This window comes from Haliotis cracherodii, unplaced genomic scaffold (assembly GCF_022045235.1).
Source record: "Haliotis cracherodii isolate W230 unplaced genomic scaffold, xgHalCrac1.p SCAF_1, whole genome shotgun sequence".
NCBI lineage: Eukaryota > Metazoa > Mollusca > Gastropoda > Lepetellida > Haliotidae > Haliotis > Haliotis cracherodii.
Window position 1 is genome coordinate 22,374,281 of NW_027266264.1, and position 24,342 is coordinate 22,398,622.

At 42.2% G+C, this 24,342-nt stretch overlaps 2 protein-coding genes across 6 annotated transcripts in view; one reads left to right on the forward strand and one right to left on the reverse strand.

Moving 5' to 3' along the window:
- The window catches only part of LOC139474475 (phosphatidylinositol 4-kinase beta-like), a 57,624-nt gene extending 44,283 nt beyond the window's left edge, over positions 1–13,341 (forward strand). For all 5 annotated transcript variants that reach the window (XM_071257515.1, XM_071257523.1, XM_071257545.1 and 2 more), the window contains 11 exons: positions 356–627; positions 1,078–1,235; positions 1,467–1,557; positions 1,755–1,891; positions 3,455–3,685; positions 4,233–4,385; positions 4,850–5,032; positions 5,584–5,849; positions 7,579–7,714; positions 7,991–8,111; positions 8,931–13,341. In XM_071257515.1, the coding sequence (XP_071113616.1) occupies positions 356–627; positions 1,078–1,235; positions 1,467–1,557; positions 1,755–1,891; positions 3,455–3,685; positions 4,233–4,385; positions 4,850–5,032; positions 5,584–5,849; positions 7,579–7,714; positions 7,991–8,111; positions 8,931–9,115 (1,933 nt within the window). In that variant the 3' untranslated portion in view covers positions 9,116–13,341. The remainder of the gene's footprint in view (positions 1–355; positions 628–1,077; positions 1,236–1,466; positions 1,558–1,754; positions 1,892–3,454; positions 3,686–4,232; positions 4,386–4,849; positions 5,033–5,583; positions 5,850–7,578; positions 7,715–7,990; positions 8,112–8,930) is intronic.
- Positions 13,342–13,969: 628 nt separating this feature from the next.
- On the reverse strand, positions 13,970–23,215 carry LOC139462048 (solute carrier family 15 member 4-like). Its single transcript, XM_071243552.1, has 10 exons — positions 22,972–23,215; positions 21,374–21,472; positions 20,696–20,781; positions 19,463–19,602; positions 18,732–18,901; positions 16,859–17,055; positions 16,050–16,236; positions 15,541–15,741; positions 14,846–14,980; positions 13,970–14,376 (listed from the first exon to the last, which is right to left on the reverse strand). Exons 1-10 carry the CDS (start codon positions 23,213–23,215, stop codon positions 14,213–14,215), a joined length of 1,623 nt encoding a protein of 540 aa, XP_071099653.1. The 3' UTR covers positions 13,970–14,212.
- Positions 23,216–24,342: the final 1,127 nt, after the last annotated feature.

Genomic DNA, 24,342 nt, shown 5'->3' on the forward strand with positions numbered 1-24,342 from the left:
TTGTGATATCCCCAATCTTTAACATAACAGGAAACAGCAGGTTGCATAAAAACATCACTCCTATGTTCACTCTCATGATAACATTTCCGTAAAAAATATTTACCGGTATGACGTGATTTATATCCCCACTGACTAAATGAAGGGCTCCCTTGTATCTGTGCCGACTCTCATTCAGAAGGGATATTTCGTTGGTTATTGATTTGTGTAATTAGTGTTCGTGTGAAATTATGATTTCTACTAAAGAAAAGGGACAGTGATGACATAAGAACTCATTAAATGAAGTCGTTTGTCTTGATACATGAACTTTTGAACTGCCTTATATAATGGTTCAATCTGTCTATTTGGTATTTTGCAGGTGTCGGAACAGTGTCGACTTCTCCATCATGGCGTGCTGGTTGCTGGGAGCATACTCAGCAGATGTCCTCAAACCTTCATGGAAGAACTCGCAGGGTGTCAAGTTAAAAAATATGATCCTCAATGAGGAATTACGCCCCCCGAAACAACACTCCAAGAGCCAGTCTACCGTCACGAGCCCCACCCACCACGGGATGCTTCTACCTGGAGCCACACCCAACTCGTTAGCGGCAGTGAAGAAAACACATCATCGATCAAAGTCAGATGCGACAGGTAACTAGCTCAATTTGCACAAGATCTAGCATTGAAGGAATGTGTGTCTTTCTCTGTAGTTCCATGAAACAAGATAACATTTTTCTGGTAGAATGGTTTGCTTTGGGCTCAAACCCAATCAAAATTGTTCAACATGTTCAGGACATCTCCTTGAATATTGGCACCCATTGAGTGCCTGTTGCCATCAAGGGAAAGGTTAGGTAGCCTAGATAAGGTGTTTGCCTGTCATTTTGAAGATCTATTTTCAATCCCCTTTTCGGTATGATGTTTAAGGTCCAGTTTTTGTGTCTCCTGCTGTGACATGGCTGGAATGTGTGGTACAAACAGCACCCAGCTCTACCCACTGACAGTTGACAGTTCTGTTTGAGGTCCGTTTTGGTGTCTCCTGCTGTGGTACAGACAGCACCCAGCTCTACCCACTGACAGTTGACACTTACGTTTGTGTTCCAGGAATCTATCTGCGGCACAGTGACAGCACACCCAACATGCAGTCAGTGGCGGGAGACTTAGCATCTGGCAGAGCCTTCGACAACGGGTGCACCTGTCACCAGAGCTCGGAAGCTGTCCTCAACGACTTGACAGGGAAGGAGACGCTGTGTATGTGTGAGGTGAGTCCATACTCCACTCTCTCATCTGCATGTTTTGAGCTATTACTAGGAGATATTTTCTCATGTTAAATCATTAGAAATCATTAGGAGTAACTGTAGCCATGTTACAGATTCTCGTCTGGCTAAAGTAGAGCTGACACATGGACTGAAAGGTCTGACTGGTGTTATGTAAGGGAGATAATCTGATGTTTCACATGTGTCCACTTTGTATGAGATTACCTCCCTTTCCAGGCCCCACGACTTATGCCCCAGAATGAGTTTGTTCAGGCTCTGATGAACATCGGCAGTAGACTACAACTCCTTCCTACCAAAGAACTAAGAAGTAAGTGAATCTCTGCATTATCAGAATAATGAACTTTGAAGATAAATTTTCAAGGCCACTGTGAATAACTGCAAGATAGCTGATATGTTAAACAATAATTATTCACCCTCTTCTCAGTGTGATGAGTTCTGTTTTGTGAACAAGAAACCTTTTTATATCATTACATGGTTACTACACTGTCTCCCTTGTTACTTCAGCATCTCGCCTGATCGCAGAGCTTGCTATGTTAAACCTGAACCTCCCTGCAAGGGTGTGGCTGCCTATAGCTGCAGAAAACCATCATATTGTCAGGATTCCGCACACACAAGCTGTCGTGCTCAACTCAAAAGAGAAGGTAAGGACTGGTGTAAACATTTTAGACGGTCATACAGTCCAAATATTTACCTCCTGGTTCATTTCAACCACTACATTGCATCAGTAGCAGATTGGGACTTATGGTCATAGTTGATAAAGAGTGTTTACAATCTACACAGCAGCTATGTACACATTTATATGCATCTCCAAGCTTGCCGTAAAAGGCTTGTCGTAAGACTAACAGGATCAGGTGGTCAGGCTCGCTGACTTGGTTGATGCATGTTATCGTATCCCAATTGCATAGATCAAAGCTCATAATGTCAATCACTGGATTGTCTGGTCCATACTCGATTATTTACTGACCGCCATCATATAGCTGGAATATTGCTGAGTGAAGTGTTTAACAACTAACAAACAAACAAAATCACATGCATCTGATAATTTTGAAAAACATTTTACTTGGAGGCATCATCTTTGTTGTTTGTACGACATATCAGAGATAAAACACTACAAACAATGCAGAAGTTGTGATCCATAAAAGGTTCATGTCTTCATGTTCTTTCCAACTTCTAAATACCTATCAAAGACTAATACTTTATTTAATTGTGATGGTATGTAACCATCTACAGCATTCAAAATATGAAATGAAAGTGACAAGGGTCCATGGATTCAAATACTATTGTATAGAAAAGACTGTATGGACCATGGACCCCTCTATCATATATGAGACTATTTTTCACTCTTGTTGCTTTCTAAAAGCCATCTGGAATAGTTGGACAATGGGGTCTGCTGCACAGGGAAATGATGTAGTTTCAATGACTCAATTGACCTTAATTCCATCACATTAAAGTCAGATCTTGGCTTTTGTTGTGCCATCCTATTACGGGTCATGTCAGAACGACCTTTTAACCGACCAGTCAGAGAGTCCCATTCCAGATAGAGAAAGTGACCGTCGGAATGTGTTTTCTAATCAAGGTTAACACGGTTTATTCCAAACAACATTTACAGACTCTACGACTGAATCCATCAAAATCTTTCATTCCTATTGGATAATCAATTGAACGGAAAAGACTTTGCACACCCTGTAGGAAATGCTGCTATACAACCTTGGCTGTCTATTCCAGAATGTTGTTTTGTTCAGTTTTCACATTTTGATTTGAGAACTTTTTCATAATATTGTTCAAAGCGTTGTCTGGCATGCAAGTCGCTGGTCTGAAAGTGTATCATATAGCTTGAGAAAGCTTCTGTCTGATTGGTTAATTTCCACTTATGTTAGTCATTTTATTGGTTGGACATGGTTCTCAAAAGGCCGTTCTGACGAGACCTGTAATGGGAGGTCTTCATAGCTTTGTTTAGCGGTAGCGAGAACTTAGATCTGATTTTAATGAGATTAACCTTAATTTAAGGTGCCTACTGTAACTACCATAACTCTCTTTTTTCCATTGGTACTCACCATTCATGACAAATAACACACATGCAAACACATGCCAAACATATTTTGATAAATAAAACCTTTTATCTAAAATTAAGTGTAATCAGAACCACAACATTAATTTTATGAGGCCTATTGAAACTAACTGATGTAATGTTTGCTTGGCACCAGGCTCCATACCTGCTGTACGTGGAGATTCTGGAGTGCGAGAACACTGCGTCCAGCCAGGTGCCCCTCAAGCTGCTGGAAAACACGCTGCGCTTCACCCGCTCCGAGGAGGACCTGTCTCACTACGCCACACGCACCAACGGCTCGCCCAAACCTGACTTCAGCGTCTACTCCATGAACGGAGACTTTGATGATGCCGACTGCTGGTCACAAGAAGATGATGAGATCATTCAGGTCTGTTATATGCTACAGAAAGTAGTCGCAAGTTTTGTATATTTTTTTCTGTTGGTTAGTACAGCAGGGAAAATAAATGCTTTACAAGTGCAGGGTGTTCACTATCTTTTCAATAACAATGTTAGAGGAATATTTGTTACTGTATTACAGTCTGGGGTTTTAGCCACTTGTCTGAAGCCCCAATCTAGTAAAATTTCTTCTTCTTAAGATCAGCTTAAGAGTGTCCAAGAGTAAAACTGAACTGAAAATATTGCCAAAATACAAGTCCAGGCTAGTAAAACTCAAAAGTATTTACCAGACTGTTACTAGTTGTTTACCAGGATTTTTTATGCTCCTGATCTATCAGAAATAGTGCTGACAAGCGGCTGTTTTGGGTGCAGTCAGCAGGTACATGTTCCAGAAATTTAAACTAATCTGACCAAATATCTGACTGAAGTATACAACTGAAGTTCTAATTGTAGGTGTAGTTTATGTCATGCTTTGATGAGGAACTGTTAGCTGTGAGTGTTCCTGAGAATGAGAACAAAATATGTCCTCTCTCCCCCAGTTTGCAATGAAGTGCCGGTCTAGTGACACAATATCACAGATGTCCACAGAGAGTTCAACGAGTGCAGACAGTAAGGACCCAGTGTACATTGCAGCAGGAGACATCCGGAGGAGGCTCTCTGAGAATATCTCTGCCCCCAAGGGGAAGTTTGAGGTGTGTAGCAATTAATTCAGAAATCTTTTTAGCTTGTATGCTGAGCTTTTGTCTAATTTGGTTGCCTAGTAAATTTGGCATTGCGTTTCCACTGGTCAACAATTTCCGAAGCTAATGATGGTGTCGCTCACTGATATGTTTCCACAATACTGCTTAAAGCCTGTGACTAATCTCAGATCCTTTAAGCATGGGAGACTTCATGAGGTCATTGATTGCATCTATTACCTCAAAACTATAGTTAGGTGGACATTGCCATAACACCCTTTGCTAGAGGTGGTGGGGTAGTCTAGTGGTTGAAACATTTATTTGCCATGCCAAAAGCCCAGGTTTTATCCCCAACATGGTACAATGTGAAGCCAGTGTATTGTGTCATATACCATGATAGTGCGACATTTTTGGCTATAAAGAGTGTAAAGGACTATCTTGTTTGCACTTGTGTCATTTGAAATGATTCCATGTTTCAGCGAGACCCCGAGGACCCGTCAGCGGCAGCCCTGAAGGAACCCTGGGGGGAGAAGGTTGAGAGGATCCGAGAGTCCTCCCCGTACGGTCACCTCCACAACTGGCGACTGTTGTCCGTCATCATCAAGTGTGGCGACGACCTCCGCCAAGAGCTCCTGGTCTATCAGGTTCTACAACAGCTAAAGGTCAGTAGGCATCTCTGTCGCAAGGTGGGAAGAGACAAATTAGAGAATGTAGTCTTTTGTTTTCATCCACAGATAATTGATGCCAGGTAGCAGAAACAAAACTTTCTGATTCAATCAACAGACTTGTCATCAACATTTACTTGTCATACTAATCATGACAGTGTTTAACAATCTTCAACATGTAGCATTTCATTCCTGTAGCATGTATGGATACCTCTACTTTGGGGAATTTGGTTAGGCTATAGGGCTAATGTCTCTGAGTCTGTATACTGGATGTTGTTGCTGATGTGCTGGTCCATGAGAACCATCAATGATGTTACTCGCCCCGAAGATACAAAAATATTACATCTGATTGAGTAAAGTTTTACGCCGCTTTTAGCAATATTCCAGCCACATCACGGCGGGGGACACCAGAAATGATCTTCACACATTGTACCCATATGGAGAATCGAACCCAGGTCTTCAGCATGATGAGTGAACGCTTTAACCACTAGGCTACCCCACCGCACCTGTTACATCTGAAGATGTAAAGTTGTTTGTCCTTCTTCCAGAACATATGGGAACTGGAGCATGTGCCCCTGCGGATCCAGCCCTACAAGATAGTGGTGACATCCAATGACAGCGGGATGATTGAGCCTGTCCGGAACGCCGTGTCCCTCCATCAGATCAAGAAGCACAGCAAAAAGTCTCTGTTGGACTATTTCATTCATGAGTTTGGACCTGCTACATCAGAAGGATTTTTGACAGCTCAGAAGAACTTTGTACAGAGTTGTGCTGGCTACTGTTTGGTGTGCTACCTCATGCAAGTGAAAGACAGGTGAGCTACTGCAATGTTTGTGTGCTACCTCTTGCAGGTGAAAGACAGGTGAGCTACTGCAGATGATGGTGTGCTACCTCATGCAGGTGAAAGACAGGTGAGCTACTGCAGATGTTGGTGTGCTACCTCATGCAGGTGAAAGACAGGTGAGCTACTGCAGATGATGATGTGCTACCTCATGCAGGTGAAAGACAGGTGAGCTACTGCAGATGTTGGTGTGCTACCTAATGCAGGTGAAAGACAGGTGAGCTACTGCAGATGTTGGTGTGCTACCTCATGCAGGTGAAAGACAGGTGAGCTACTGCAGATGTTGGTGTGCTACCTCATGCAGGTGAAAGACAGGTGAGCTACTGCAGATGATGGTGTGCTACCTCATGCAGGTGAAAGACAGGTGAGCTACTGCAGATGTTGGTGTGCTACCTCATGCAGGTGAGCTACTGCAGATGATGGTGTGCTACCTCATGCAGGTGAAAGACAGGTGAGCTACTGCAGATGTTGGTGTGCTACCTCATGCAGGTGAAAGACAGGTGAGCTACTGCAGATGTTGGTGTGCTACCTCATGCAGGTGAAAGACAGGTGAGCTACTGCAGATGTTGGTGTGCTACCTCATGCAGGTGAAAGACAGGTGAGCTACTGTAGATGATGGTGTCCTACCTCATGCAGGTGAAAGACAGGTGAGCTACTGCAGATGTTGGTGTGCTACCTCATGCAGGTGAAAGACAGGTGAGCTACTGCAGATGATGGTGTGCTACCTCATGCAGGTGAAAGACAGGTGAGCTACTGCAGATGATGGTGTGCTACCTCATGCAGGTGAAAGACAGGTGAGCTACTGCAGATGTTGGTGTGCTACCTCATGCAGGTGAAAGACAGGTGAGCTACTGCAGATGGCGACAGTACTCATAACAGAATAGTGGGGTAATGGCCCTGTTGAGATCATTTGGCACACATCACGGTTTGATAGACAGGAGTCTTGTACAATGGTGTCATCAGCTCACCCTCTCCCTGACTGGTGGGTCTGCAATGATGAGGTTATTTCTTCTGTTTACAGATATATCAGTGCCATAAACTAGTTACATTACAGTATCATTACAAAGTGTTGTGTTGGGGTTCAAAGTCCCAGGAACCTGGTGCCAAGACATTATCAGCACAGGGTCTGAAATAGTGACACAGCTGTACAGTTTATTGAGTGCAATAAACAAGTTATCATTATAGGAAATTATGTTTAAAGTCTTTTTTCCCCATTCAAAAATTCAATGAAACAGCTGCACATACCTAAAACTTCAATTATCATGATATGGCTGAACAAAATAGAAGAATTGGTTCTCAGGCAATGGTTTTTGAAAATATAGTACAGGCAGGCAATGTCTTTTTTGTCTTTTTTTCAATGTTCATACTAGTATGTTACCAAATAAACAGTTGTGTAGCAAAATAAACAATGTGTACAATCAACCTTGGAAAGGGCTTCCGTAGATAAATGTATTCCTTGATGATTAAAATACTGGAATACAGTATTTGACTACCGTTGGACTTGGAATGTTAAAGCATTTGTTTTTTCAAAATGGAAATGAAAATGAAACGTGTGGCAAAATTTATAATGATGCGGGCGTTGCCTGAGAACCAAGACTATTAGGCTTTTTAGCCTTACATGAAACTTGTCTGAATCAAGTCTAAGTGACATTAATTATGTCACCCTAACAAGGGAGATAACCCTGGCTTCCATGTTTTGCAGACACAATGGGAATATCCTGCTGGATTCAGAAGGTCACATTGTCCACATCGACTTCGGGTTCATCCTGTCCAGCTCTCCGGGGAAGAATCTGGGCTTTGAGAACTCACCGTTTAAACTCACTCACGAGTTTGTTGAGGTAACACATTGTCATACATGTACAACCAACATAACACAAGCCTTGCTGGTCTAGATTATGGCATTGTCTCATTTAATCTTCCTTGGACTTTGCACATGTTGCAAGTGCTACATTTTTTGAGCTTTATAATGTTTTGCTGATAAAACATTTTGCATGTTTCTAGACATGACACTTTTTTATGCAGGGATAATTGCAACTTATGTTGCTTATCGTCAAGACTATGTCAGAGATTGTGAGTTTAGAATGGTTTGAAAGTGTCCATGTTTCTGTGTGCAGGTGATGGGTGGTCTGGGCAGCGACATGTTCGAGTACTTCAAGATCCTGCTGCTTCAAGGCTTCTGTGTGTCCAGGAAACACATGGACAAGATCCTGCCCATCGTGGAGATCATGCAGACAGGTAGGGGAGCAGATAGAGAAATACTACATGACTAGAGAATACATAGAATATAGAAAATATGGACTAATTGGGACCGCCTCCGTGGTCTAGTGGTAGAGCGTCCGCCCAGAGATCGGAAGGTCTGGGGTTCGATCCCCGGCCGCGTCATACCAAAAGACGTTAAAAGATGGTACTTGTTGTTACCCTGTCTGGCCCTTGGCATTAAGGGGTTAAAGCAAGGACTGGTCGGCTCGGAGTCAGTATACTGTGTCTGACTGGGGTATTCATGTTAAACTGCGGCATGGTATCTCAGTGTGCTAGCACTATAAATCGTCATCAGTCCGGTCTAGTACAAGCAGCCACATGCACGCACGCACGCAGGCACACACACACACACGCATGCACGCACGCACGCACGCACGCACGCAGGCACACACACACACACACACACGTCACTATATAAGTGCAATAATCTTGGACACAACGTTAAACTGAATCTCACCTCACCTCACCTATGGACTAATTGCTAACCTGATCCTGATTTAAATAATAACCATTTGGATTGCTACAACCAAGGATATTCCTCTTTTATGCCAGCAAGTTTTCCCATTTCAACCCAAATACAGAATCCCCAAACAGTTAGAAACCTCCCAAAGGGAAATGGTAAAATATTTAGTGCATGGAGAATAGCATGTTATAAGTGGATTATGATTTGTTGTTGTTTATTATTTTGGTTTTGTTTATTGTTACAGCATTATTATTATTGTTGTTGTCTGTTGTTATTTGTTATCGTTATTATGATACTGGTCCACATTCACTAAGGACTGTTGTTTGTTGCAGGGTCACAGCTGCCGTGTTTCAGCAAGGGGGTGAGCACGGTGCGTGCGCTGAAGGACCGATTCCACCTGAACCTGACCGAGGAACAGCTGCAGCTGCTAGTAGACAACCTGGTGGAGTCCAGTCTCCACTCACTCACTACCAAACTCTACGACGGCTTCCAGTACATCACCAATGGCATTCTCTGATACAACAACCAGTCACAGCAAATCTTACAAATACCAGAAGATGAGGATTCCATGTTACAAAGCATTACTAGTCTTCAGCGAGTCAGAATTGACACAATAGAACTGGTTCATGTTGCCCTGAGTTGCCACCCTGTGAGAACTGTTGTTCAACATCACGGATGGATGTTCAGCAGTGGTACAGTCAGTATTCAGCCATGGAACCCTCAGTGTTAGCAAAGGAACAGTCAGTGTCAGTCGAAGAACATACTGTTCAGCAGAGGAACATGCAGTGATCAGGAGGGGAGGATTCGGAGGGATGACAGTGGGATGTTCCTTGGAGGGAGAGTCATACTCAGTGTATAATGTCATTTTATATACAGACATCTCAACTAAATGATGAAATTATGATGAAGTGATACTGTGTTTTCTTCCAGGAAAGTGGATTGTTCAGAGAATCTGATGACATAGCCATGTTCAACTGTGTAAAATCTTCTTCGTCAAATTCTGTGACCAGAGCTACTTCATCTCGTCTGTTCTGGATGTAGAATAAAACACATTCAGCTTCTCATCTGTAGATATCATACGATCATCAATATTGGCATCACTGAAACAAATAATTAAATAGTGTCTCCCAGCTACAAGTGTGTTGTAGCTATCGTGTTATGAGCATGGTGGACAAATTGTGCATGTTCCCAAGAAGAATGTCTGTGTACCATGAACAGTGCTAGGGAATAAGCAACCATCTCTTTTGCTCTGATGCGGATGTTAGACAGCAAGAATTCAGACTGATGGAACCATTTGAATGAGATTCTTTCCATTGAATGCTATAGTCTCCATTTGTCAACTGGCTTCTAACAATTTTCACAATTGATATTTTAGCAACGAGAACCCATTGTTAGTAAATGCGTTTGTGAGGATGAGAAAGGTAATATGTGGATGAGTATCCTGTTGCAAGAAAGATGCACAGATGGCCCTTATGATAAGACATCTGATCAGGACTGGCCACTTTAGACATCCATATTCAGGTGAAGGATGTGCTGGAGGCACTACAGAGGGTAGAAGAACCATGGAGGTGTACATCCATGTTTGTCGTATGATTCCATCATTGTCGAACCACAGGTCATTCAGGGTTACTATGTGCTGTGTATGTATGGCAGACTACAAGCATGATGTGTGCATACTTCCGGGACTGCCTGGCTATTGTGTACTGCTGTGTATATATGTACCATGTCGATTATGTCACATTGTTTAGTTTGGATATGGCTCTTTTGTCAATTGTGCTACACATATTTCACACATTTATGAAAATCTTGGTGATATGTAAGAATTAAGAGAAACCATCATAGTACCGGTACTATTGATATGACATGCTAAAGGTACGTCATTGTCTCAACTCGACATGCTCTAAGGAAAGCAGGTTTGCAAAGTTTCAAGTGCACAGGCCTATTAGGTTTTGTATTAATATTTTGTGGACTCATTTTACCCTTCCTACAAATTAATGGATGTAGTTGTCTTCAAGCTGAAAGTATATCTGTCACTGCTTTGCCTGTGTAAAGTGTCCCCACTGTCTAGAAAATGTGTCACATTTTCTTCACTTGTCTCTCTTACTCCTTGTAGGATTAAATGGCATATATTTTTTCTATATCTTTCATCCACATCAACAGCTATTTTTTACCTTCATGTTAAGATTCATCATGTGGTAGGCATGTACTGTGTGATGTGTTTCTGATCACTGCGGTTGGCATTGTGGAAGTGCTTGTCAGTGGTATTGGACTCCAGTATTTTGTGTGTGGATAGTTTCCTCCTGTGACGCTCTTGTCTGTTGACTGTCTCAGTGTACAGAATGGAAGTACATTGCAGTACCTCCAGGACAGAATCAGTATTGACTGAAGTAACTTCACATGTTTGGGATGCTGGGTGATCAACCAGTGGAACTAAGGCATCTTTTGTGCTTTTGAACAACAGCAAAGTCAAAGTGAACAATAACTTTAGTCTAGAAGTTGGTAAGTAAGAAAGCATACAATCTTATGGATAACAACTTCTGGTTTATTGCATATAGCCAAGTTTCAATGATGATTCTTACATTGATATCAAGTACCAGCTCCAGTGTAAGAATCTACATCGAAAAATCGCTATATGCAATAATCAAGAAGGTGTTTTTTTATGATTGTTCAGTCTGGTTTTGAAAATAGTTTTTCGTTTTTAGAAATGCAGCTATATTTAGCATGCTTACTGTTATCTTTTCAAAATTTGCTTCAAACTTTAACTTTCTGTCCAATAAGCTTCAAATCTGTTTGGAATTGAGTGACCTCCCTGCTTTCACTCTCAGTCAAATATGCTTTAAGTCTACTTTCAGTTTTCCTTAACCTATGACTTTGACTCTATTATGCATTTGCCAATCTGGTCTTCTTCATTGGTTCAGTGCCTAGTACTGAAAATTAGTCAATCATTATTCGAAATGTGTAAGTTGGCTAAATGAATAGATCAAAGATGGCCAAATTGCAGGATTACTGGTAACGCTTTACTGTGTTTTTTGTCATATCATGCTAGTCATGCCCCAGCCAATGCAATATATCGAGAGACCGAGATTGTGAGAAAGTCGAAGAGAATGAATGTTCGTCATCGAATCAGATGCTTTGTTGCTTCTGACAAATATGCATTATCGCCAAAGGTCACATGTAAATATGAGCATCCTACTTAACATTGTTGTATAGAATACATTAGGGTAAATCTCAAAACATTTTGTGACTACTTTCCAACTGTGGACAACTGCTTTGGTGTTCAGTGGAATTGTTCTGATCTGAGTTGTTAGCTTAGCCTAATCTCTAAGATGTGTCATTTGCAAAATGACTTTGAGAAATAGCACAAAACGTTTTGAGATGGTCCCTGTCGCATGTATAGCAATTTGTGTCATATTTATTGAATAGTCCACTGAAATGAGCTGTTTTAACAAGTGACAAAGGATGGGACAGGGATTTGATACTTCTAAACACAGGAACTGAACATACTCTTTGATATGAGAACATGAGCAGTGCAATAAAGATGTGTATTGTAGTTTTAATGAAATTATCATATTGCAGAACAAATGTATGCGGGAGGTGTCATGCTGGGTGGTAACAGCTGGAGAGACATTGTCATGGATTTTAGACTTGTTATGTTTTCCAGTTTATCAGCATGATCATGTCACTTTTTCATTTCTTTTTAACATGTTGACACCTACGCCAGCGATTAAGGAGAGTTGCCCAACCATAGGTCATTGTGAATATTACATTGATGTCATTTCTGGGGTGTTGTCTGTTTTACCTTACCTGTTAGCAGCTACATTATGGTCAACACACCTCTACAGATAAACAGTCATCAAATAGCAGAGTGTAAGATAATGTGTTCAAGAGCTCAAAGTGAAAAAATGTTTCATAATCATTTTGTGGTAAATGAATAATGTACGATTGGCATAATGTAATGTTAATCACATCAAGTTTGTTTTTCATGAGTTCTTTTTGAATTGCATTATAAAGAAATTATAACAAACTCTTGGGGATGTATCGGGGATCACACAGCCTGATATTGTGGCTATGAGTCTGCAGCGGTTCCAAAATTGTGATTAAAACTTTTTAATTTAGTTGGATATAACTAGAACTTATATTGTAAGTTTGCAAAGGTTCCTTTCATTTTCCTGATCACTGGAGAAAGAAATACTTTAATATTATGGGGTTTTTTTAAATACAATGTTAAAATGCCTACAAATTTAGACTATATGGGTTCTTGCGAAAATCTCAAGTTTTGACAATACTTACTTTTCTTTCTAAATTTGTCTGTGAGTGACCATGGTGACACTTGATTCAAAATCAAAAATAACTCCCGAGCCTATCAAGATGACAACTGCATATGAACAGATTACCATATCCATGTCGTTTTCATTCTGTACTTGGTCTTATCTCATGCACTGTCATGCACTGTCTTTGCCATCCACTCATAATCCTTCTTATCTGTACCATTGAAACTAATTTTCCTAATCAGTGTCGGAATTCTTTTGTAGACAACATCCATCATGAGACAAGAATGTCCAGTTTAACTGTAGTCATATTGACATACTATTAATAAAGCAACAGTCATATACTGCCCTGATAGCCATTTTGTCAAAGAGGTAGCTGTTAGTTGTTGTGTTGCCATTGTCGCCATCTCATTTTACTGTACATTGCCAAGTTTTAACTGTAAATATTACATGATGCTCAAATATTATTTATGAATAAAACAAATGAAAGATGAAAGTGTGTTCCGTTTTCTGGATTTTTTTTAGAAACGTACATCTCCTCAGCAGGACCATGTTTTGAAGATCGCCTCAGCAGCACCATGTTTACAAGATGTCAAGACAAGAAGGAACGTGGTAGACACAATTTTATGGATAACTTCTTTAGTACTGTTAAAAGCGACGTTTCCGTATAGATCCTTAAACCGTTGTCAAGCAAGGATCTATACAGAAACGTTGCTTTTTACAGTATTAAAGAAGTTGTTATCCATAAAATTGTGTCTACCTTGTCATTCGTCAACTTCTAAGTAATGCCTATCAAACAATTTAGGAACCTGCCCCAGAGAATGTCTGTGGCAGGAATGACATGGTTAGCTGTGTTCGGGGAATCTCTGTACACATAAACATCAGTTGAGCCCAACCACGAATGGTGTGGTTCGTTTAGCATTAGATGAAACAAATGGTTGCATAATTTATTTATTTTTATTTACATGTATGAAGACAGATTTCATTCTCAGCAGTGTTCAGTTAAACAGGCCCTAAACAGAAATTAAGCAATCTGTTGATTTGAACTACACAACCATATTCACAGCGTCAAATGTCATCAAACTTATTCACTTTTCGTTTCTTTTTACGTGCCGATTTCCTCATATGAGTTGTTAAGTGAAGCTATATAACAGACTATGAAGATACTAAGATGGTGAAAAAACTGCAGATTATTTAGTAGGGTAGATTGTTATGTAGTTGCGGGTGTCAGGGCAGATCATTAAGTAGTTCCGTCGAGCTAAATATGCAACCCATCCCCCACCTCGGAGTCGTGGGCACAACTCACTGCACACTATTATATGCCTCATTGGTAGCACCACTTCCTGCTAGTGGGCCATTCCTTCTTTGATGTCATCGTCTTGTGTAGGTGAAGATCTGTATAACAACGATGCAACGGTGAAGATGACAGTGACGATGATTAGGATCCCACCCAAGAGGAAAAGCAGGTACTCTGCATGACATGTGTTCAGATCATCAGATAACCAGGGGTCTGAAACAGTAACAGTATCTAGTTGATCTGATAATCAGGGGTCTGAAACACTGACAGTGTCTACTTCATCAGATAATCAGGGGTCTGAAACACTGACAGTGTCTAGTTGATCTGATAATCAGGGGCCTGAAACACTGAAAGTTTCTAGTTGATCTGATAATCGGGGGATCTGAAACAGTTCATCAGATAACCAGGGATGTGAAACACTGACAGTGTCTAGTTCATCAGATAATCAGGGGTCTGAGACACTGACAGTGTCTAGTTCATCAGATAACCAGGGGTCTAAAACACTGACAGTTTTTGTTCATCACATAATCAGAAGCCTGAAACACTGAAAGTGTCTAGTTGATCTGATAATCGGGGATCTGAAACAGTTCATCAGATAACCAGGGATGTGAAACACTGACAGTGTCTTGTTCATCAGAAAAAAGAAAGATATTTCTTCAGTTTGTTTCAAATATGTAATTACCATTGTGCGTAGCAGCACTGACAGCAGCGAGTACACCTGTGCCGATGTAATTACCCAACCCGAACAGAGCCAGAACTGCACCTTGCATCATCCCCTGCATAGACGAGGGCACCTGGGTGAAGCCGAACTCAAACGCTGCAAAGTATATTAACATTCCGTGAAGGTGATTTATTTTAACGTCAAGCACAATTTCTGTAAAATGGAACAAAACATCATACGCCCAAAATTTAAAGTTTCATTAATCTTGTGTAATGTTCAGTTGTATGAAGAAATACTGGACAGTTAGTTTACTTTTGTTACACTGGAAGTACTTCATTGAAGCACAGGGCGGTAGGGTAGCCTAGTGGTTAAAGCGTTCGCTCGTCACGCCGAAGACCCGGGTTCGATTCCCGACATGGGTACAATGTGTGAATTGCTGGAATATTGCTAAAAGCGGCGTAAAACCATACTCACTCACTCACTCACTCACTCATTGAAGTACATGGGCTGTTTTGTTGCTATCTTACCCTAGTTTATCACGTACCCTTTTCTCGAACACCTGGTGTCATCACTAAGTTTCAGTGATCCATTCATATAATTGTCACCACTATTTTGCCTTTCTATGTACAATGGAATCTATTTCGAAGACTGGTTATCCTCTGGCGTTGGCGTTTTGTATCATTTCAATTATATTATGTAGCTATTTTATTAATTACCCGGTACAAATGTGAAGACCTCACTCATTCCACCGATGACAATCTGAGGAGTTTGCAGAAACACTGAATAGTGGGACGACCTGAAATCCTGTCCCCCTAGTGTCTGAATCATGCCACCAGAGGTCGCTATATCTCGCTTCCGGAAGATTTCAACCACACCGCTGACTACAACACCGATCATCGCAATGATCATCCCGACACCTGCAATAGGAGTGAGCTTGGCGTAACGCTGATATCAACAATATTTTATATAACGGCGTGTCAGCACAATGTAGGGGGAACGCCCGAGGTGAAGTAGGTCTTAGACGTTTACCACTAACATTGGTATGGAAACATTTTCAAGGCGAATCTTTGTTTCAGACCCACGATCACTGCATGTCTGGGTCGGCTAAGTGGCTCGTCTCTGCACAGCGAATTGTGGCACTGACTGAGCGCACGACTGTGGATTTAAAATATAAATTTGCAACGACAGGTCCACGGGACTGCAGATCTGAAAAACGATGTCCTACCAATCCTCTTGAGAAGCGTGAAGGGCCGACCAATCCGCTCCATGCAGGGGTAGAGGACGCGGTCGACGAAGGGGATGAGGATGAGGACGGCGATAGTGTTGAATATCCCTATAGCTGCCACAGGGATGGCGAAGTTGCCGAGCGTCACGTCCATCCTCAGAGACTGGAGGTAGGTTATGGACTGGGCCTGTGGAACAAGATGATGATGAATAATCAGGATGCCGCTGTGGACACTTTACGTATGTAGAGATCTTAAAGAATCTTAAACATGATGACACCAGGTGTTCGAGAAAAGGGTACGTGATACACTAGGATCAGACAGCAACAAATCATCCCATGTACTTCCATGAAGTACTTCCAATGTAACAAAAGTAAATAACTGTCCACTATTTCTTCATACAACTGAACATTACACAAGATTATTTTAGGCTTATGATGTTTTGTTCCATTTTAAACAACATTTTAACATTGCACCCACAGCAGGAACGCGGCACTATAGGTGTCAACATGTTTCTTTCTCTGTATTGGTCCCGTCATCAGTAAAATACAAGTAACCTTCGCAAACTAAACACTCAAGTTAGAACATTAAGATCAACCTCTGACGTCGCTTTGAGGCATATCTGGATGGGTCTTGTAATCGTAATTTTAAAATACATTTTAGCATTTAAGTAGTGTGTATACTGAAATTATGTCTTAATTGTCATACAGCACGGTTGTGAATGAGTAAATATTGTATAACGATGTATGAACATCTGTTCAATAGCTGTTCTTTGTAAGTAACATGAACACTGGGGTTGTTCAGAGGATACCTGAAAGTAGCAGGCGCCAAAGCCTGCGAGTGGGAGGAGAAGAAGGAGCACTTTGCCAAATGCAATGACCCCTGACACAGTTTCGTCGTCATAGCTACCACCGTAGCGTTTCCGGGGGGACTGGAAGAAAGGCTGTCCATCTCTTCTCTGCCTGACCGCTTCGTGAACCACACCCAAAGCAAGTTTCACGGAGCTCTCTGAAACTCATAGATATGCTGCTTTAATACTCCACTAACATTGAGTTAAATCAGCAGTGTCGATACCCAGGTATATCAGACAGCACTATCGATACCAAGGTAGTTCAGACAGCACTATCCATACCCAGGTAGTTCTGATAGCAGTATCGATACCAAGGTAGTTCAGACAGCAGAATCGATACCCAGGTAGTTCATACAGCAGTATCAATACCAAAGTAGTTCAAACAGTAGTATCGATACCCAGGTAGTTCATACAGCAGTATCGATACCCAGGTAGTTCAGACAGAAGTATCGATACCCAGGTAGTTCAGACAGCAGTATCGATACCCAGGTAGTTCATACAGCAGTATCAATACCCAGGTAGTTCATACAGCAGTATCGATACCCAGGTAGTTCAGACAGCAGTATCGATACCCAGGTAGTTCAGACAGTAGTATCGATACCCAGGTAGTTCAGACAGCAGTATCGATACCATGGTAGTTCAGACAGCAGTATCGATACCCAGGTAGTTCAGACAGTAGTATCGATACCCAGGTAGTTCAGACAGCAGTATCGATACCCAGGTAGTTCAGACAGCAGTATCGATACCCAGGTAGTTCAGACAGTAGTATCTATACCCAGGTAGTTCAGACAGCAGTATCGATACCCAGGTAGTTCAGACAGCAGTATCGATACCCAGGTAGTTCAGACAGCAGTATCGATACCCAGGTAGTTCAGACAGCAGTATCGATACCCAGGTAGTTCAGACAGCAGTATCGATACCCAGGTAGTTCAGACAGTAGTATCGATACCCAGGTAGTTCAGACAGTAGTATCGATACCCAGGTAGTTCAGACAGCAGTATCGATACCCAGGTAGTTCAGACAGCAGTATCGATACCCAGGTAGTTCAGACAGTAGTATCTATACCCAGGTAGTTCAGACAGCAGTATCGATACCCAGGTAGTTCAGACAGCAGTATCGATACCCAGGTAGTTCAGACAGCAGTATCGATACCCAGGTAGTTCAGACAGTAGTATCTATACCCAGGTAGTTCAGACAGCAGTATCGATACCCAGGTAGTTCAGACAGCAGTATCGATACCCAGGTAGTTCAGACAGCAGTATCGATACCCAGGTAGTTCAGACAGCAGTATCGATACCCAGGTAGTTCAGACAGCAGTATCGATACCCAGGTAGTTCAGACAGTAGTATCGATACCCAGGTAGTTCAGACAGTAGTATCGATACCCAGGTAGTTCAGACAGCAGTATCGATACCCAGGTAGTTCAGACAGCAGTATCGATACCCAGGTAGTTCAGACAGTAGTATCTATACCCAGGTAGTTCAGACAGCAGTATCGATACCCAGGTAGTTCAGACAGCAGTATCGATACCCAGGTAGTTCAGACAGCAGTATCGATACCCAGGTAGTTCAGACAGCAGTATCGATACCCAGGTAGTTCAGACAGCAGTATCGATACCCAGGTAGTTCAGACAGCAGTATCGATACCCAGGTAGTTCAGACAGTAGTATCGATACTCAGGTAGTTCAGTCAGCAGTATCAAAATCGTGATAGGGGCTACATTTAAAAATATCACTACTCAGCACTAGAATTAATTAAATTTGTGAATCAAGACTATTCTACTCGGGAAGTGCGGGGGTTCCACAATATTGCAGCTGGCAGTGTCGATGTTCTTACCCCGAGGCGGAATGTGTCTGTAGAGACCACGTGTTACCACAAGGAGGAAGAGGCTTGTAACCATGGAAATCAGAGGTATGACGTAGCCCCACGTGAAGCTGATGTCCTGTTGGACGTAGGCAACGGCTGTGAAGGCGATGGTGCTGCCCACGTTTATGAACCAGTAAAACCTGAAGTTTACACGAAATGCCAGAACGTAGACCAGCTATCCAGGGTGTTATAGTAAGCATTACGTCGGTCGTCCCTCCAACATAAAGATGAAACGACTAATGTTACTGACAAATGTTCAAAGCGGCGTTAAACCAAACCCAATCACTTACTCTCATCAGAAGCTCCGCACAGAATGTCTCCCGCACACGGGTGTAATTTGACTGGACAGCTATTTTTAGGATTGTGTAATTCGAATCAAAACGAGGCTATGGCAGGCAATGAGTCCAGGGAATGATACGCTCGAGCCATGTTGCATATACACCTTGTGTGAAAGTGTGTAATTAGGACAACGATTAATTGTAATATTGATACACAACACTCGAGTTAGCTAACCAAAAACGAGTATTAGAATTATTGCCAATTCTCCCGAGCATACCGCCATTTAAACACATACCTGTCCGAGTTCAGGTCAGGCAGCAGTGTCGATACTGTTCAGTAAGTGTGTTTAGGACTATAAGATTAATGTTTCTGGCACGAGGAACTATCGGTAATGGCCAAACCTGTCCCTACACACTGCTCACCAGTTAAAGAACGACCGCACTGCACCCTTGCCGTACTCCTCCACCTGCTGCGCCCCGAAAGGCCCCACTGTGGCCTTGATCCCCCCAGTCCCCACGGCAATACACACCAGGGCAATGTAGTAGTACACGCGGCGAGTTGTCTTTAAAAACAGAATGGTTTCAGATATTTAAGTACATATTGTGTGACTACATTCCATCATACTGATTCTATCATATCACATCACAGGGTATTCACACTTAGGCAGTATGTATAGAAAATATTCAGTATTTATAATCATAGCCCTAAGGGCAGGCATGTGAAGGTTTTGTTTTTAAGGATAGGTGAGCTTCAGTATCTTGGTTCTACTAGTGAGTTCGTTGGAGGAAGACGACTGTTCTTCAGTTCTTATGCATGATCATGTACATCCCAATTTTGAATTTTTGAATTCAAGAAATCTGTATTCTATATGCCCTTATAGATTAGCATACGCCAATCTCATTAAAATCAGATCTTTGTTCTCGCTGCCGCTAAACAAAGATCTGAGGACATCCCATTACGGGTCACGTCAGGACGACCTTTCGCGAACTTTGACCGACCACTGAAATGACATCAGCCAAGTCGACATCAGCCAATTAGAAAGCAGCTTTCTCAAGCATTACGGCGCTCGTTTCAACCAAGTGAATTCCATTTCTGTCTACGCTTGAAAAATATATTGACACAGTTCTCGATTAATATTTTGAAAACTGAACAAACGAACATTCCGGAATGTCTCATATATGGTTGAGAGTGTATGGCAGTGCTTCCCACGTACTGTGCAACGCGTTCTCCGTTCAAATGTTTATCCTACGGAAGCGAGAGATAGACGATAATTTTGACGGAATCAGTCGTACGAGCCGTTACTATCGTTCGGAATACCCCGTGCTAACGTTTTCGAGGTTGCATGATAAGAAAATACATTCCGACTGTCACTTTCATGATCTGGTAAGCCACGCTTTGATTGGTTGGATGAAAGGTCGTTCTGACGCGACCCGTAATGGGATGTCCTCAGATCTTTGTTTAGAGATAGGGAGAACTAAGATCTGATTTTAATTAGGTTGAGCATATGCAAATTAGCTTGTAGCGATTAGCATAATTCTTTTAAAATATTCTCAAGAGTCGTCCTATAACTAATCGATCATTGAATTGATTATCGTAGTGTTGTATGCGTGCTTTGCTAATGAGGTTCCACCTGTCAATAATGTTGCACGCCTTACCAGGTCAAGGTCAAACTGAGATCCATCCTCATCTGTACCAAACAAAGGGCGATAATCCATCGCGGAGGCGGGAATTAGCACGAGTCCTGTACAGGAAGAATGTGAAGAATATGTATACAGTGGTGCTCTAGGTCATGCAATTGCTTTTAATTTAACCGTCAAGTACAAATATATCCATACTTACCTACTATTCTGACGGGTTGAACAGTATTTGAGATATTTTCATACTTACCTATGATACAAAAGAGTTGAACAGTATTTGAGATATTTCCTTACTTGCCTATGATACAGACGAGTTGAACAGTATTTGAGATATTTCCATTCTTGCCTACAGTACAGACGAGGTGACGTGAGTGCAGACCTACCTACTATACAGACGGACCCGTGAAGATTCAGGTTAGAATAGGTCTTCAGCAACCAATGCTTGCGGTAAAAGGCGATTATGCTTGTCGTAAGAGGCGACCAACGGGATCGGGTGGTCAGGCTGGCTGACTTGGTCGATGCATGTCATCGTATCCCAGTTACGTGGATCAATGCGCATCATGTTAATCACTGGATTCTCTGGTCCAGACACGATTGTTTACAGACCGCCGTCATATAGCTGGAATATTGCTGAGTGCGGCGTTAAACAACAAACAAACAAACTATACAGACGAGGTGACGTGAGTGCAGACCTACCCACAACATAGATGAATCCCGAGCCCAGGATGGCGTTGTAGCGACCAGACATAGAATCAGCGATGTAGCCTCCGAATAAAGGCAAAATCAGGGCTGTTCCTGCACAGAGAATATTGCCATTGGTTGTCCTCACCGTTGATATATAATACACTCGTGACCATCACGTGACCACGGCTGGGAAGTACGTGAGATTGAGACATCAATATTATAAATATTCTTTAAAACACTGTGTTCGTGACGTTTAAACTGACATCGTTATTCCTGCTTCCAAAACAGTGGTCACACTCTAGAAACGTTACATCTTATTGAGGGTTTTCTTCTCACAGATTGGACACGCAACTAAACGTTAGAGAATGGTACATCCTAAAATTAACAGGAACAGGATGTTGTTGTGTGTACTGTGTAGTCGTAACGATGTTGTGTGTGCTGTGTCGTGTAGTCATGACGTTGTTGCGTGTGATGTGACATGTAGTCGTAACGTTGTTGTGTGTGTGCTATGGAGTCGTAAAGTTGTTGTGTGTGTTGTGTCATGTAGTTGTAACGTTGTGTGTGCTGTGTCGTGCAGTCGTAACACTGTTGTGTCGTGTAGTATCGTCGTTGTGTGTGCTGTGACGTGTGGTCGTAGTTGTGTGTGCTGTGTCGTGTAGTTGTAACGTTGTTGTGTGTACTGTGTCGTGTAGTCGTAACGTTGCTGTGTCCTGTTGAAACGTCGTTGTGTGTGCTGTGTCGTGTAGTCGTAACGTTGCTGTGTCCTGTTGAAACGTAGTTGTGTGTGCTGTGTCGTGTAGTCGTAACGTTGCTGTTTCCTGTTGAAACGTAGTTGTGTGTGCTGTGTCGTGTAGTCGTAACGTTGCTGTGTCGTGTTGAAACGTAGTTGTGTGTGCTGTGTCGTGTAGTCGTAGTTGTGTGTGCTGTGTCGTGTAGTCGTAGTTGTGTGTGCTGTGTCGTGTAGTCGTATCGTCGTTGTGTGTGCTGTGTCGTGTAGTCGTAACGTTGCTGTGTCCTGTTGAAACGTTGTTGTGTGTGCTGTGTCGTGTAGTCGTAACGTTGCTGTGTCGTGTGGTCGTAACGTCGTTGTGTGTGCTGTGTCGTGTAGTCGTAACGTCGTTGTGTGTGCTGTGTCGTGTAGTCGTAACGTCGTTGTGTGTGCTGTATTGTGATCTAGTTACGATGCTGTTCGACATGCATGTGATGTGTTCAGTATTCGTCACGGTGTATTTTTTCACGTTGTTTTAAGTCGACCCTGCTGTATTGTCATTACCAATGGCGTTGTAGTTGACGTGCTGTATTGTCGTTAACAAAAGCGCTGTAGTATACGTTGTGTTGTCTTGTAGTAAAAGTATCGTATTTTCATTAACAACGATGTTGTAGTCGACGTGCTCTATTGTCGTTAACAAAGGTGTCTGGTAAATGTATCATATTTTCATTAACAACGATGTTGTAGTTGATGTGCTGTATTATCGTTAACAACGCTGTTGTAGTCGACGTGTTCTATTGTCGTTAACAAAGGTGCTGTGGTAAACGTATCGTATTTTCATTAACAACGATGTTGTAGTCGACGTACTGTCGTAACGGCAGTGTAAAGAGTGAGCACCTACCAGCAAACACCTGATGTATTTTGACAGCCAGTGGAGCCGAGAGCTGCAGGATGCTGGTGGAGAAGAGCATCTGATTGGCCGTGACGCTGTAGTACGTCAACCGCTCACACATCTCAACGGTGAGGATGAATACTGCAGCAACCACACTCCGCCACGATAATTTCTGAGCACCGACATCGCCTCCCTCTATTATATGCCTTGATGTATCGCCCTTGTTGGCCACAGTGTCACTACCGTCCTCCATACTGGGATACTGGGTGTGATGTGCGCGTGTTATCACAACACACTAAATTGATTAAAGGACCAGTGACTTGTCTTGGCGTAAAATAATTATCAGGGCCCTGTTCCACAAAGCGATCTTAATGCTTTGACTATCGCAAGCATATGTTAGAGTATACGATCACCTTAGCGCTAAGAGAGCTTTGTGCAACAGGGCACAGGTGGTCTGATACATTTATACACCAAAAGTACTGTATGACCTCGACCTTCGTGTACGGAAGCTGCGAGTAATGTAAGTAAGACCTATTCATGCATTCCCCGAACACCTTGTGTTATCCTTGAATGTCACGCAAATTTATAGTCTCTATTTAAATTGTCGTTTCTCTTGGTCTGGGGTTGTTTTTGTTGTTTACCTTATATGGCCAACAGAATAAATGTCATAATAATTCATTATAAACCCAAATTACGTTTGGGCTCTCTGTTATAGGTTCCCTAAGGGAGGTTCGCTGTGCATGTGTGGCGGTGTTTCCTCCCAGTGTGACCACACCTCTGACAACATCAGCTCATAGCCGTGACGGCAATTATGTGATTTCACAGACATGTGAGATTTGCAAAATGACACCTCTTTTGTCATGTGTTTTAACCGCCATCATCCGACAAGAATGTGTTAGTAACACCCAACGAAGTGGTGATTAACATCCCCAGATACAGGCTTTAACGCACATTCCACGTGAGCCGGGTACTGTGGGTAGGAGAGTGTATACCTACCTACATCTGACCCCCTCCCCTGTGTCAGCTGGCTACGTAGTACTGATGATGTCTGGAGCGAATGAGGTATGTAGGGGAATTGCGGTCACCCGACAGAAACTCAGTTCTTATCTCATTGACAACAAACCAAGTAACATTGAGTATATACGAGGGTCATGACACGGGTCTTCCTCGTTGTACACAATAGTAGAGCTCACACGATGATCCGATCTGATATTATTGCGTGAGATCTTCGATAAAGCACGGCGTTCTCTCCGACTCAGTAATGAGCGCAGTCGGTAACTAGTGAATTTCAAGTTATTTATTGGCAAGGATGTGCAGTTCAATCTCATTAAAATCAGATCTTAGTTCTCGCTCCTGCTAAACAAAGATCTTTATTTAACC